This window comes from Drosophila sulfurigaster, chromosome 3 (genome assembly GCF_023558435.1).
Source record: "Drosophila sulfurigaster albostrigata strain 15112-1811.04 chromosome 3, ASM2355843v2, whole genome shotgun sequence".
Taxonomy (NCBI): domain Eukaryota; kingdom Metazoa; phylum Arthropoda; class Insecta; order Diptera; family Drosophilidae; genus Drosophila; species Drosophila sulfurigaster.
Window position 1 is genome coordinate 12,411,246 of NC_084883.1, and position 12,739 is coordinate 12,423,984.

Below are 12,739 nucleotides of genomic sequence, written 5' to 3' on the forward strand. Positions count from 1 at the left end.
GAGCAAGCAAGTTGGTCACATTGCAAAATTGCATCGATTTCTAAAGCATCGATAGATTCATCGTTATCGGGATAATAACCGTAATTTTATAACTCGAATATCAATGATACTTTACGTAAATTGCTAGCGCCATATTAATAACTTAAAAGCGGAATCTCATTGTTAGAATTTTAATTAATTTTAACGATTACAGTTTGGAATAGGTCGACTCATGTGTAACCATGGCTGGCTTAATATCAGCCAATGTTTGACATCCAGTTAGTGCCATGGTAATTTCAAAATCTTTTCGAAGAACTCCCAACAATTGCTCGACTCCCTTTTGTCCATTGTAGGCTAAACCATAAACCGCAGGACGACCAATAAATACGGTTTTAGCACCCAGAGCAAGTGCTTTGAATATATCATTGCCTTGCATAATGCCACCGTCAAGCATGACAACCAAATCCTCACCAACGGCTCTAACTATCTCGGGAAGTGCCTCAATCGAAGCGGGAACTGTGTCGATTTGTCGGGCGCCATGATTGGACACGATGAGGCCGGCGCAGCCAAATTCACGGGCCAGCACAGCATCCTCGGCGGTAAGCACTCCCTTGACCACGATGGGCAGATGCGTGAGTTGCTTTAACCAGGCAATATCTTTCCAGGTGATGCTGGCATCAAATTGGCTGGCAACATATTCGTTAATTCCAGAGCCACCCTCGGTGATGACACCATTGGCCTGCTCTCCTTGGAAGTTGGCCAAACACAAGTGTGACGGCAAGCTGAATTTGTTGCGAACATCGTTACGACGATGGCCAAAGATGGGAGCATCTATGGTCAGCACCAGAGCCTTAAAATTGGCCTTTTCAGCACGACGCACAACCTTTTCGGTAAGCGAGCTGCAATTATTAATTAAATTATAGTTCCCCTAGAGCAGCTATGTACAATGCTATGAACCCACCGATCTTTGTAGATGTAAAGCTGGAACCACTTCGTCGTGTCAGGAGCACCTGCTGACAAATCCTCGAGAGATGTGGTGGACAGAGTGCTCAATATGAATATGGAACCAGCTTTGCCCGCGGCGCGAGCATTGCCAATTTCACCATCAGGATGCGCCATCTTCTGCATGGCAGTGGGAGCAATGCCCAGAGGCCACTTCTGCTGGTGTCCAAGGATCGTGGTACTTATGTCCAGTTGGGAAACATCGCGCAGGCAACGTGGACGCAATCGCAGACGCTTGAAAGCCTCACGATTTAGTCCTAGAGTGAACTGATCTCCAGCACCACTTTTGTAGTAATCCTTGGCACTCTTCTCCAGCTTGCGGTCCGCCTGCTGCTCAAAGTCCTCCACACAAACTAACTCCATCTTGCCAAAAAAATATCTTGTGTACTTATGTAAGAAATAGTCACCGAGTTTTGCCGTCGAATGCTGTCGCCAGTGTTCACTGCACTCCGTAGACTAAATCTGAGAGCTCATTAGATTATAAGCTGTCGCATCAGTAGCTGGCTATATACCCAAGTTTATTAACAGACATCATGGTGATGATAATCGTCTGACAGCAGTTTTAGCAGCTGATAACAGTCAACTCAAAATAAACACAACACAAACCACACGAGCGACGTCAAGAGCAAGATCATTGAAATGCGCAGAAGTGAGATCGTGGGTAATTGGTAGACACAGTCTTCCTATCTTAGTCTATATGGGGTCCACTGATTAGGCGAAACCCGTGTTTCAATTATACACACTATATATGTGTCGAAGTTCATATTATTATTTAACGCATCAAAGATCATTGTTTTGGGAATATTTCGCCACGATTGGAGAGATTTTGTCAAAATTTACACCAAAGACACTTTTTTACTATAAGCTGCTTTGCTTGAAGATCTTAAACGTACAAATTGTACAATGTAACCGATAATAACGAGCTCTCAGTTGGCCATATAATATTAATGGCTCAATATTAAGATAGATAAATTATTCCTTTCTTAAATTATTGTATAACGCTACAGTTCTAAAGTTTCCCAAAATAAATCTTTGAGAAAACTATTGAATTCCTGAAAGTATGATAAGATAATAACACACTTATTTCAACAACTTTTATTGTAATTTTTTAAAAAAATATGCCAACACCTGTGTTCATAAATAATGTATTACAATAAATAAACTCAAAATATAAACAATACAGTCAAACAATAAAGTCTTTTACAAATTAGACGCTATAGGATGCCTTTAAGTTCTTAAAGTACTCCAGATCCGTTTGGCTAATTGAAGGCACGAATTTGTTGAAGGATGTGGTAAAGTCATCGGATTCAACGATGATGTTTTCGGCACTCAGCTCCTTCGCTGAGAGACCGTCATTCACATGATTGTTGATGGTTCTTCTCACCGCGGAGAGCCAGGCATTTGAACAAATGGAATACAAATCTGCACCACTCATTTCGCTCTTCAGACGCTCGGCAATCTGCACCAAGTCCACATCGGTGCCCAGAACGAATCGTTGCGTTTGGGCACGCAAAACTGCAGCCTTGTCATCGGCAGTGGAGCAAGGACCAACATAGAAGAGTTTATCAAAACGTCCGGGTCGTAAAAGTGCTGGATCAATGAGATCAGGTCGATTTGTGGCAGCAAGTATAAAGATGGGTTTTGTGGAGCCGCCACTCGACATGCCGTCCATCTCGGCCAGAAGTTGCGACACCACGCGATCCATGACGCCTCCCGAGTCACCAGCAACACCACGATTAGGCGCCAGCGAGTCCAGCTCATCCAAGAAGAGTACACAAGGAGCTGCAGATCGTGCTCGCGTGAAGACTTCGCGCACATTCTGCTCACTCTGGCCCACGTACATATTGAGCAGCTCGGGTCCCTGCACAGAAAGGAAGCTCAGATTGCATTCAGTGGCCACCGCCTTGGCAACTAAAGTCTTGCCAGTGCCGGGTGGTCCGTAGAGCAGTATACCAGAGCGTCGTAAGTTTTTGCCCATCAGATGCACGTGTTTCAATGGCAAGCCAATGCTGCTCTGGATTTCATCCTTAAGCTTATAGAGGCCGCCAATATCCGACCAGTAGACCTTGGGCACCTTTGGCGCGCCCAGACTGTCGGCAAACGAGCTTTGCATCTCATTGAGGTTGGTGGCAAAATGTTCTAGCGTCAAATTCTTTTCCCCATACTTACTGCGACGCTTGAGTCTTACAGCATTATCGTAGAGCAACTGCAGATCGCCCAAGAGGAATCCCTGCGACTTGTTTGCCACTTCACGCAGCACATTCTGCGTCTCTTGCCACTTGGGAGACAGCTTGCTCATATATTGACTCTGCATTTGAAGCGGAAATAGCGGCAGCTGTGCAATCGCTTTTTGGTTGTAGATGGTATCCTTGAAGGATTCGCGCACATGCATCCATTTGAGCAGTTCAAAGCGCTCTGCTTGATTGGGCGTTTCAATGCTTATTATCTCCAGGAAAAGGCTCTGTATCATGGGCTTAAGATGCTTGTCGCTAGTCAAGGCGACCACAACAACGGGAAACTTGCGATCTCGAGAGAACAGCTCTTGGATCTGTACATGAAAGGCGGAAAGCAAGCGTAGATCTTCATTGCCCTCGTTGTCAATGCCGAAAATCTATAAATTAAGTAGAAGAATTAACACTGTATTTACTCTAAAGAATCACTTGAAGTTACCTCAAAGTTGTGGAAGCATATCAAAAGTGGTTCGCTGACCAGGTTCTTGGCAAACACCGCCTTCAGCTTCATCTCAGTGTGCGATGGCACCTGTGAAACAATTTCCGCGCAGTCCGCTCCATAGATATGCATGCCCAGCTCTTGGGCCACAGCATTGACGAGTTTCGTTTTTCCAGCTCCGCGTTCACCTTGCAACAGAAATACTGGGAAGATGTGCTTCGATGACAAGCACGCTGATTTCTTCGGCAGGAAAGCATCAATCGATGAGCGAAGCATTTCATAAGGTTTCCTCAAACCACTCGGATAGTTGGCAGCAATAGCACAATTGTCCAGTGTTTGGCGTGGCAGAAAGCTATGTGAATGCGGCACCTGCACCAGATTGCTAAAGTTCTTGGCCACAACAGCCTGCAGCTCAAACTCGCTGCCCTTCGCCTCCAAATGTATGCAACGGAAGTAGACTTCTCGCAAGTAAGCAAAGATTAGATAATAATGGGCATAAGCAGCGGTGCCTACTAACTCGGCGTTCACCTCAATGCGATAGGTGTGTCCACGATGCAACAGTCGCGGCGTATTGAAGTAGTTGCTCAGCATTAGTTCAGTCAGTTCTGAGGGCAACTCGTGCGGATTGTTGAGCAGATAAACGTGCGCCTTGGTGGCTATGCTTGGTATGGTTTGTTCGTCACTAAAACTCTCCAGCTGCACCCAGCAATTGTTGCGTTTATTGCCCAGTCTATCCATCAGATTGCTATAAAAGTTTTCCTAAAAAAGAGGACAAGTTAAATATGAATTCTAGTACAGTGTTTCACTATTCTGTTAATTGTTAATATTATTGATCATCAGCTACTGCTCACTCACCTGTACATAAAGGCAGTTGGGCTGGCAGTCTTTGCTTTCCACGGGGAGAATCTGCGCCACAATCGTGTATGGTGTGTCTTGCAGTATTTGCTTGATCACCACATCGGAAGAGCTCCATGATCGATCGTTGTTGGTGGTAGCGCTGTCTGCGTTTGCTTTGCGACTGCGTCGCAGCACCAGATTAACGAAATTCACATCGTCCGATTCGGCATAGGTATCGTAGACATCCCGGCTGGCAAATATAATGTGCTCAGACTTGATTAGCTCGTTCCTTATGAGCAATTCATAGAGGCGATTCGGCATAGGCGTCAACAGATATTTGCCCCTGTAGTATTTGGCATAGCGCCAGTAGACGGCATAAATCAGATAACCGGGATAGAAATACCAGGGCCACTTTGGCACCAGCAACTGTATCGCAGCGTTGTAGCCCTCAACCAGCTCCTGCATGCGTCCCGTATAACTGTATCTGACTTCGACATTGCCATCGCCATCACCATCGGTATCCTTATCAATGGATTTGGCTGGCTTGGGCGCCAGTTTTTTCTGTGAAGGTCAATGAACACATATATATAAATATAGTATTAACATATCTAAATATAAAAACACATACATACATATAAGCATGATAAGTGCTGCTTCTAATATAGTATAAAACCTACCACAACAATATCAACATCACTCATGGTACGAAGACATAAAATACAAAGGTTACTTGTTGCGGGGGGAGACAAAGTCTAATTGCGGGGAATTGGATTTGCTGAGGTTGAGACGAACACAAATTAAATCTGAAATAAGCTTTGAATTATTATGCTATTAGAACGAGTTAATATTTTGTTGCGACTACTGGCATAATTTCGATTTGTTAAATACTATGTATTTTTCATTACGTACCTTCTTCACGATTACTCGTTTCTTCATTTGGCTGTTGTGCACCGAATAATTGAGGGCAATTATTGTTCGCTTTTCTCTTCAATGAAGCCAAATGCCAAGTAGTTTAATTTGGCACGTATTTGTTATTTTTTTAATATTTTTGTTGGCGTAAATTATGCAATTTATTTAATTAAGAAAAAACACCTCCGAGTGTTTTGATTTTTTTGGTTGATGTGCGCTGCTATTCCAGCAGCCCTGGTATTTCTCAAACCGACACACAGCTGGTCGACTGGTCGGCTAGCCCTGTCGTTATTCATTATTATTATATGAAAAATGTTAATTTTTCTAAAAAGAATAAGCCAATGAAGAATAAGTTAATACGGTTTATTAAATATTAATAATTAATAGTACAAAATTATTATATTTTATATTATTTTAATATTAAAAATTCAAAAATAGTCTGATAACCAGTGTTAGAGAATCTATAATTTACCCTGTAACGTTTACAGTGTTGCATGTGGAAGTAGCTAAAAACACCGAAATGCAGAATATAATACATCTTTCGTACATTTGCATGATTAACAATGCGGTCACACTCATATCGCGATACAAAACAAACTTTTTGATGCAAATGAATTAGTTTGTTAAACAAAAATGAGTGTAGAAGTAAACAATTTAAACGGAAACCACAATAATGATAACCAAGGAGTTGTCCAGGATAAGCGTGAGTTGCTGTGCCTGCTCAAGCTACTCAAGAAGTACCAGCTCAAAGATGCAGAGGAAATTATCTGCAAAGAGGCGAATGTGAATCCTTCAGATCTTGCCAATGTTGGTGACAATGATGTGAAGACCATTCTCAGCGCAGTCTTGCAAACTGGCAACGGCCACGAATCACGTCCATCCACCGTTCCGCCAGCTGCATCGGCAACAGATGAACTGAATGCGGCAGAAGCGCTAGCCAAATTCATTGGCGACGATGCCTTCGATGCCCAGCAATACGAACAGGCGTACGAAGAGTTGCGGAGCTTTGTGGAGGATTCGCTGGACATCTATAAGCACGAATTGTCCATGGTTTTGTATCCCATATTGGTGCAGATCTATTTCAAAATCCTTGCCAGTGGTCAAGTGGAGAAAGCGCGCGGCTTCATTGAGAAATACAAATCAGATCTCGATGGTTACTACATCGAGGGATTGTTCAATCTGCTGCTTATCTCAAAGCCAGAGGAGCTGCTCGATAATGACCTTGTGGCCGCCATGGAGACGGACAAGTTCGTCATACGTATGTCGAGGGATGCGCATTCGTTGTTCAAGCGTCACATTCAGGATCGCAGGCAAGAAGTTGTGGCTGACATTGTGACCAAGTATCTGCACTTTGACACCTATGAAGGTATGGCACGCAACAAGATGCAGTGCGTCGCTACCGCCGGATCGCATATTGGCGATGCCAAACGGCAAGATAACAAAATACGGGTCTACTACGGTCTGCTCAAGGAAGTCGATTTCCAAACACTCACAACACCAGCGCCAGCTCCTGAAGAGGAGGACGACGATCCCGATGCGCCGGATAGACCCAAGAAAAAGAAGCCAAAAAAAGATCCGCTACTCTCGAAGAAATCCAAATCAGATCCTAATGCGCCGGCCATTGATCGCATTCCGCTGCCCGAGCTCAAAGATACGGACAAGCTGCTCAAGCTAAAAGCGCTGCGTGAAGCCAGCAAACGGTTGCCCCTCAACAAGGATCAATTGCCCTCGGCGGTCTTCTACACGGTGCTCAACTCCAGCCAGGGTGTCACTTGTGCCGAAATCTCCGATGATTCAACAATGCTTGCTTGTGGCTTTGGTGATTCCACTGTGCGCATATGGTCGCTGACGCCGGCCAAGCTGCGTGCATTGAAAGAAGCCGATTCACTGCGAGAATTGGACAAGGAGTCGGCGGACATCAATGCCCGAATGCTGGATGAGCGCAGTGGCGAAATGACGCGCAGTTTTATGGGACACACTGGACCCGTCTATCGTTGCGCCTTTGCGCCCGAGATGAACCTGTTGCTGTCGTGCTCCGAGGACACCACAATACGCTTGTGGTCGCTGCTCACCTGGTCGTGTGTGGTTACATATCGCGGTCACGTCTATCCCGTGTGGGATGTGCGCTTTGCGCCGCATGGTTACTACTTTGTCTCGTGTTCGTTTGACAAGACAGCGCGCTTGTGGGCGACGGATTCGAATCAGGCGTTGCGCGTATTTGTGGGACATCTTTCGGATGTCGACTGTGTGCAGTTCCATCCTAATTCCAATTATGTGGCCACTGGCTCTAGTGATCGAACTGTGCGACTGTGGGACGCTCTAACCGGTCAATCGGTGCGTCTCATGACCGGTCACAAAGGCTCCGTCAGCAGCTTGGCCTTCTCGGCTTGTGGTCGATACTTGGCCTCTGGATCGGTTGATCACAACATCATGGTGTGGGATTTGTCAAACGGTTCGTTGGTCACCACATTGTTGCGCCACACCAGCACTGTGTCCACAATTACCTTTAGTCGGGATGGCACTTTGCTCGCGGCTGCGGGATTGGATAACAATATGACGCTCTGGGACTTTCATAAGTTAACCGATGACTATCTGAGCAATCACATAACGCTCTCGCATCATCAGGATGAGAACGATGAGGATGTGTATTTGTTGCGCACGTTTCCCAGCAAGAATTCGCCCTTTGTGACGCTTCACTTTACACGTCGCAATCTTCTGATGTGCGTGGGCATATTTAAGAACTAGGAAACTACATTTAATAATTCGGAATTGATGTGTTGCAGTTGTTTCTCTCAATATCAGTGTGCAGTTTTTTATAAATTTAGTTTTTAATGTCAAAGTGAAATAATTTAATTGGCTGATTTGCCAATAATCGAAGCAGATTAATTTAGATTTAAGCCTAAAGTAATAAAAACGTTTTTCGTCTACCGATTTGTACTTTATATTACTTGCATATTCACTGATTTTCTCAATCGTTTGCAGAGCTAAGAAAGAAATACACTTTCATTTTTTGTGTTTTATCCTCAAGGAGGACATCTTATTTAATATACATACTTTATCTATGTACATAACATAAAAGTATCTTTGCTGAATAAGTCAAGGAATTGTTTACATAAAGATTACGCAGCTGTCTTCACTCAGCATCGGCAATGCCAAAAGTGCGTCGCACTGCCTCAAAGTTCTTGATGTTGAACACAGAGCAGCGTGGAGGCTTCTCACCACCAAAGGCCAGCGTATAAGGATCATCGGGACTCTGTCGCATGCACTGCAATCGTCCCATGTTGAAATCATGCTCGTAGACATGTTTCGCTTCAGTGCTGTTGAAGTTCCAAATCTTCAATGCACCCTCGGTTGATGTGGATGTCAGTAGATTGGGCATCAGTTTGTTGAAGCAAACTCCAGAGATTTCCTCGTTGTGCGCCTTGACGGACCACAGCAGTTCATTGGCTTTGCGTCGGTCGGCGTAGTGCAGACTGCCATCATTGGAGCCAATGATGAAGTAATTGGTCTCTGTGGGATGCCACAGGATCTTCTCTACCTCGCCGCTTGTCTCCCAATTTATGAACGAGACATTGACGGCCTCGGCATCACGACAATCGAACAGACGCACAATACCATCGGCACAGCCGGTAAGAATGCTCTGTGCATCCTCTGGATGGAATTCTATGGACTGCACCTTCTCTTCGAAGGCGGTAATTATTGTGTGTGGTTGGCCCTCGTCCATGTCCCAGAGGATGAGTGTCTGATCAACGGAGCCACTGGCCAATATATGCTCGAATTGTGCGTTCCATGAGAGATCGAGCACAGCGTCTTTGTGCCCATACTGTTCTTTCTGCTTCTTGCGATTGCCCTTGGAGCCCAGTTTGAATGTCGGTTCAATGGAGTCCTGTATGTCTAGATCCCAAATGGTGATGATGGGATCCATGCAGCCAATAGCACACATGTTTCCCGGCTTGTCGCTGCCCGCATCGTGATTCATCCACTCGATGCAGAGTGGGAAACTGGGTAGCAGAAAGTCGTGGTGTGTGTAGAGTGCTTCCTCCTCCTGATTGAATACCCAGACCTCCATGCTGGCAGCATCGTCCTGCACGTGTCCGACCAGCACTAGGTTATCTGTGGGCTTGATCACTTCGTCCTCAGCTTCGGAATCTTCGTCTTCGTCGGGCACCTGCTGATCGGCATCCACCACGTTGGCTAAATTTGTTACCGTAGAGTTCTCTTCGTTCTCGTAATTGTGAAAATCGAATTCGTCCTGTGGATTGTGATTTTCATTGCCAGCATTAGCAGGTGGATCCTCGTTATCCACATCCATATTATCGCCACCCTCATCATCGTCGTCTTCGTCATCTTCCGCCTCGAGGGCATTTTGTGTCTCACCAATAATACGAGCAAGTTCCTCATGTGTCAACACAATTTTGTCGGGACGCTCTTTAGTTACACCGCGCGGCACAAAGCACAGTGCTGGCACAAAGTCTATGCTGGGCTCTGCCGGCACGCCCTCCTCGACATCGGCCATTGTTTAATTATTGGATGAAATAGAACTTTCACAAAACTAACAAAACTGTGAGGGCAGCAAACACGTGCTGCAATTCTACCATTCAAAAATAGCACTAAATTACGATGAGTAGAAGTAATAAAACATCGATAGCAGTATCGATATGTCGATATTTGTCAATATGATTGAACATCAATTGTTTTGGGCGAACTAAAGATCTAAGAATCACTTATTATTAAGCAAATAACTCTTTTGTAGCGGCTTAAATCTATCTTTATTAAAAAAATTCATTTCTTCCAATTTTAGAGTTTACCCCAAATCGTATATTTATACCAAAAAGCAAGCTTTCAGAAAAATACTACCCTCTGTAAATCATATAACAGTTCGCTGTTAATATTTGAAAAGGAAAACAAGTTTTTACTGTATGATACAAGATAACCCCAAGAAATAGTCGTTATTCAAATTTTATTCATTCATTTATATTCAATTTATGTGCCACGATAGGTTGTGTATCCGTAAGGACTGAGCAGCAGAGCAATATGATAGTTTTGATTTTCATTACATTCTGCAATGATATCTATGACTGGATATAAAGTTGTTTGATTTTTAGCAGCAAAATAGGCTCCCACATGGAAAGTTAACTTGTAAATTCCGTTGGGAAACTCTCCGTGGTCCAGCAATAGGCATCGTCCATCCGCATTAGTTTGACCAGGACGAATAGCTTTCCATTCTTGGATTTCGTCCAGGCGATAAACTGTCACTTTTATATTCGCGGCAGCTTTTCCCGATGAGGTTTCCAGTACATGGGTTGAAAGTTTGCGTGTATTCATCGCGATTTGAAACTGACTAATGACGAATAGACAGTAAGATCAGTGGATTTTGAAGTATTAGCTATCTGTCATATCTTAACCAGAATTCATCTTTAATAACATTTTATATTATTCTAGTAAAAAGAAGATAAGATGTGAGACTCTTTTTCAGACTTGTACTATGTACCAAAAGCGTTGTAGCTTTCTGCTGTCATAAACACTCGACATTTTGAGGACTGATAAGACTTGAGAAAGTACAAGAAAAAAGTGCAGATAAAAGTGTACATAATGTAAAGATATGGATACCATCCACAGCATGCAACAAGTTGACTGTGACACAGCTGGCATGAGATCACTGTTCCTAGGGTCACTTAAAGCGTACTGTTAGTTAACATGAAATGTAAACATGAAGTGTTTTCATTCCCACTGTTACAAAAATTAAACTTCGTATTTACATCACTTCCATAAACGCATGAAATGCTGATTGGAAATTTTACTTTATTTTACTTCTTATCAAATAATGAAACTAAATCGCCATTATTGTAGTACAACTGTTATTTAGTTTCACCATAAATGTTTTAACGGACATTCAAGTAGCTTGCAGATTATCGATAACCAACAACAGATTCTGTAAATATGCAGTGCAAGCTAGCAACATTTTTCTGTTAAATCAGTGACAGCAGCATTGTGGACAGATTTTTTTGTTATTGTAAATTTTGTTATTGGAGCGGTCGGTTCGGTTGTTTTGTGTCGGACTCTTCGTATCGCGACTTTGAAAATGATTTTCAAAGAATAATGTTTGTTCGCCAAGCCAAGATGTTGCACCTATAAAAGTAAATATCGGCTACAATGTTTATAATATTTGAAATTGAACAAAACGTGCATATTCGAAGAAAATAAATCGCGTACTTGAAGCTTGAGTTTGTTTGCATTTAAACAAGTAAACAATTTGTGCATGCCGGTAAAAGATAAATAAATAAAAATCGTATATATATATTATAAGTATATTGAGCATGAGTCAAGTCAAAGTGCTTATGAATTTTGTTCACGTTGTAATAGAACTCATATGAATGTAAATTGCCCACGTTTCTAGTGCAACCAGAAAGTAAGAAGCAACAGTTGTTTGTGTAAATAATAATCAGTGTTGAAAAAGAATGAAATGAGAGGCAATGCAAGTTACAAGCATATCCGCGTTTCGATAAAAGCTGGGCAAACAAAACGGGGGAATAGAACAGCTTACATATTAGCATTATTGGAAAGTACAAACGTTCCCAGTTTGTAATGTATGTAAACTTGAATGTTTGTTCGCATACACATGCAGCTACAATATATACGTAAATGTATGAATGCGCCTATAGGTGAACGAGTGTGTGTGTGTGTGTGCACCTTACTAACGCACACACATAAACACACAGAGACCGTCACAAGCGCAGGTCTCCAGTCTGAACTGGCTGAGCAGAAGCATCGAAGTTACCAACTTCAATCCCCAACAAATCTTAAACCAGTTTTTAAGATACATATTCTTGTTGGTGTCCGTCTCTATATGTGTGCATGTTTTATTTCGCATTATTTTCGTTTGTGTTTGGAGGTTTTGCTCCCGCTGCTGTATCTCTGTGTATGTGTGTGTGTGTGTGTATGTGTGTGTGTCCGTGTTTGTGTATCAGTATACTACTTGTAAATCTATATTTTGTTAGTTTGTATGTAGACGACGGATACCCTTTGGCTGTTTCTCTTTTCCTTAGTTTAAACTAATCGCGTGTTGATTTTTTTTTTGTTGTTGTCGTGGCTGTGTTTCTTTCGTTATAATCGAATGGATCTCACAGCAAAGTACTGGACGTCTTGCCACAGCTTTGTTTAAACCATCTACTACGCCTACACAAAACATGTGATTAAGACAACAATAACCAGATCGACAACAATAACAACATTAACATCAGCAAAAACAACTCGAACCAATTTTTATGTTACTTCGTTTGCTGCTGCGTCTATTAAACTGGGATTAACATATTCGAATAGGTAAGTTGCACTGTCTTTAAAC

The 12,739-nt window shown here is 42.9% G+C and overlaps 6 protein-coding genes across 10 annotated transcripts in view; 2 read left to right on the forward strand and 4 right to left on the reverse strand.

The window, feature by feature from the left end:
- Window positions 1-161: 161 nt before the first annotated feature.
- LOC133844896 (uncharacterized) lies at window positions 162-1,446 on the reverse strand. The gene is made up of 2 exons (XM_062279179.1): window positions 941-1,446; window positions 162-878 (listed from the first exon to the last, which is right to left on the reverse strand). Exons 1-2 carry the CDS (start codon window positions 1,342-1,344, stop codon window positions 188-190), a joined length of 1,095 nt encoding a protein of 364 aa, XP_062135163.1. The 5' UTR covers window positions 1,345-1,446; the 3' UTR covers window positions 162-187.
- A 637-nt stretch (window positions 1,447-2,083) lies between these two features.
- LOC133844893 (peroxisomal ATPase PEX6) lies at window positions 2,084-5,619 on the reverse strand. 4 transcript variants are annotated; one of them, XM_062279174.1, is made up of 5 exons: window positions 5,398-5,619; window positions 5,166-5,291; window positions 4,507-5,049; window positions 3,652-4,410; window positions 2,084-3,592 (listed from the first exon to the last, which is right to left on the reverse strand). In XM_062279174.1, the coding sequence occupies exons 2-5, from the start codon at window positions 5,187-5,189 to the stop codon at window positions 2,189-2,191; spliced, it is 2,730 nt and encodes a 909-aa protein (XP_062135158.1). In that variant the 5' UTR covers window positions 5,190-5,291; window positions 5,398-5,619; the 3' UTR covers window positions 2,084-2,188. The 4 variants fall into 4 exon arrangements, with proteins under 4 accessions (XP_062135158.1, XP_062135157.1, XP_062135156.1 ...); XM_062279173.1 differs by having other exon boundaries at window positions 5,166-5,301; XM_062279172.1 differs by lacking the exon at window positions 5,166-5,291.
- A 333-nt stretch (window positions 5,620-5,952) lies between these two features.
- LOC133844894 (transcription initiation factor TFIID subunit 5) lies at window positions 5,953-8,339 on the forward strand. The gene has a single exon (XM_062279177.1). It carries the CDS (start codon window positions 6,031-6,033, stop codon window positions 8,140-8,142), a length of 2,112 nt encoding a protein of 703 aa, XP_062135161.1. The 5' UTR covers window positions 5,953-6,030; the 3' UTR covers window positions 8,143-8,339.
- Window positions 8,340-8,398: 59 nt separating this feature from the next.
- On the reverse strand, window positions 8,399-10,011 carry LOC133844895 (periodic tryptophan protein 1 homolog). The gene has a single exon (XM_062279178.1). It carries the CDS (start codon window positions 9,911-9,913, stop codon window positions 8,531-8,533), a length of 1,383 nt encoding a protein of 460 aa, XP_062135162.1. The 5' UTR covers window positions 9,914-10,011; the 3' UTR covers window positions 8,399-8,530.
- Window positions 10,012-10,326: 315 nt separating this feature from the next.
- LOC133843068 (5-hydroxyisourate hydrolase) lies at window positions 10,327-10,759 on the reverse strand. Its single transcript, XM_062276435.1, has one exon. The coding sequence runs from the start codon at window positions 10,720-10,722 to the stop codon at window positions 10,381-10,383; it is 342 nt and encodes a 113-aa protein (XP_062132419.1). The 5' UTR covers window positions 10,723-10,759; the 3' UTR covers window positions 10,327-10,380.
- Window positions 10,760-11,453: 694 nt separating this feature from the next.
- LOC133840145 (uncharacterized) overlaps window positions 11,454-12,739 on the forward strand; it is a 39,546-nt gene continuing 38,260 nt past the window's right edge. The window contains exons 1-2 of one of the 2 annotated variants that reach the window (XM_062271808.1): window positions 11,454-11,662; window positions 12,525-12,717. The gene's annotated coding sequence lies outside the window, so the exon portion shown is untranslated. The remainder of the gene's footprint in view (window positions 11,663-12,524; window positions 12,718-12,739) is intronic. The other variant, XM_062271810.1, reaches the window with a different exon arrangement.

Coding starts and splice junctions, on each gene's coding strand:
- LOC133844894 (XM_062279177.1), top strand. CDS start 6,031: ATGAGTGTAGAAGTAAACAATTTAAACGGAAACCACAATAATGATAAC.
- LOC133844895 (XM_062279178.1), bottom strand. CDS start 9,913: ATGGCCGATGTCGAGGAGGGCGTGCCGGCAGAGCCCAGCATAGACTTT.
- LOC133844893 (XM_062279172.1), bottom strand. CDS start 5,424: ATGAAGAAACGAGTAATCGTGAAGAAG. Junction 5,050..5,397: donor AACGAGTAATCGTGAAGAAG/GTACGTAATGAA, acceptor TGACCTTCACAG/AAAAAACTGGCGCCCAAGCC. Junction 4,411..4,506: donor CCAACTGCCTTTATGTACAG/GTGAGTGAGCAG, acceptor CCTCTTTTTTAG/GAAAACTTTTATAGCAATCT.
- LOC133844896 (XM_062279179.1), bottom strand. CDS start 1,344: ATGGAGTTAGTTTGTGTGGAGGACTTTGAGCAGCAGGCGGACCGCAAG. Junction 879..940: donor CTTTACATCTACAAAGATCG/GTGGGTTCATAG, acceptor TAATAATTGCAG/CTCGCTTACCGAAAAGGTTG.
- LOC133843068 (XM_062276435.1), bottom strand. CDS start 10,722: ATGAATACACGCAAACTTTCAACCCATGTACTGGAAACCTCATCGGGA.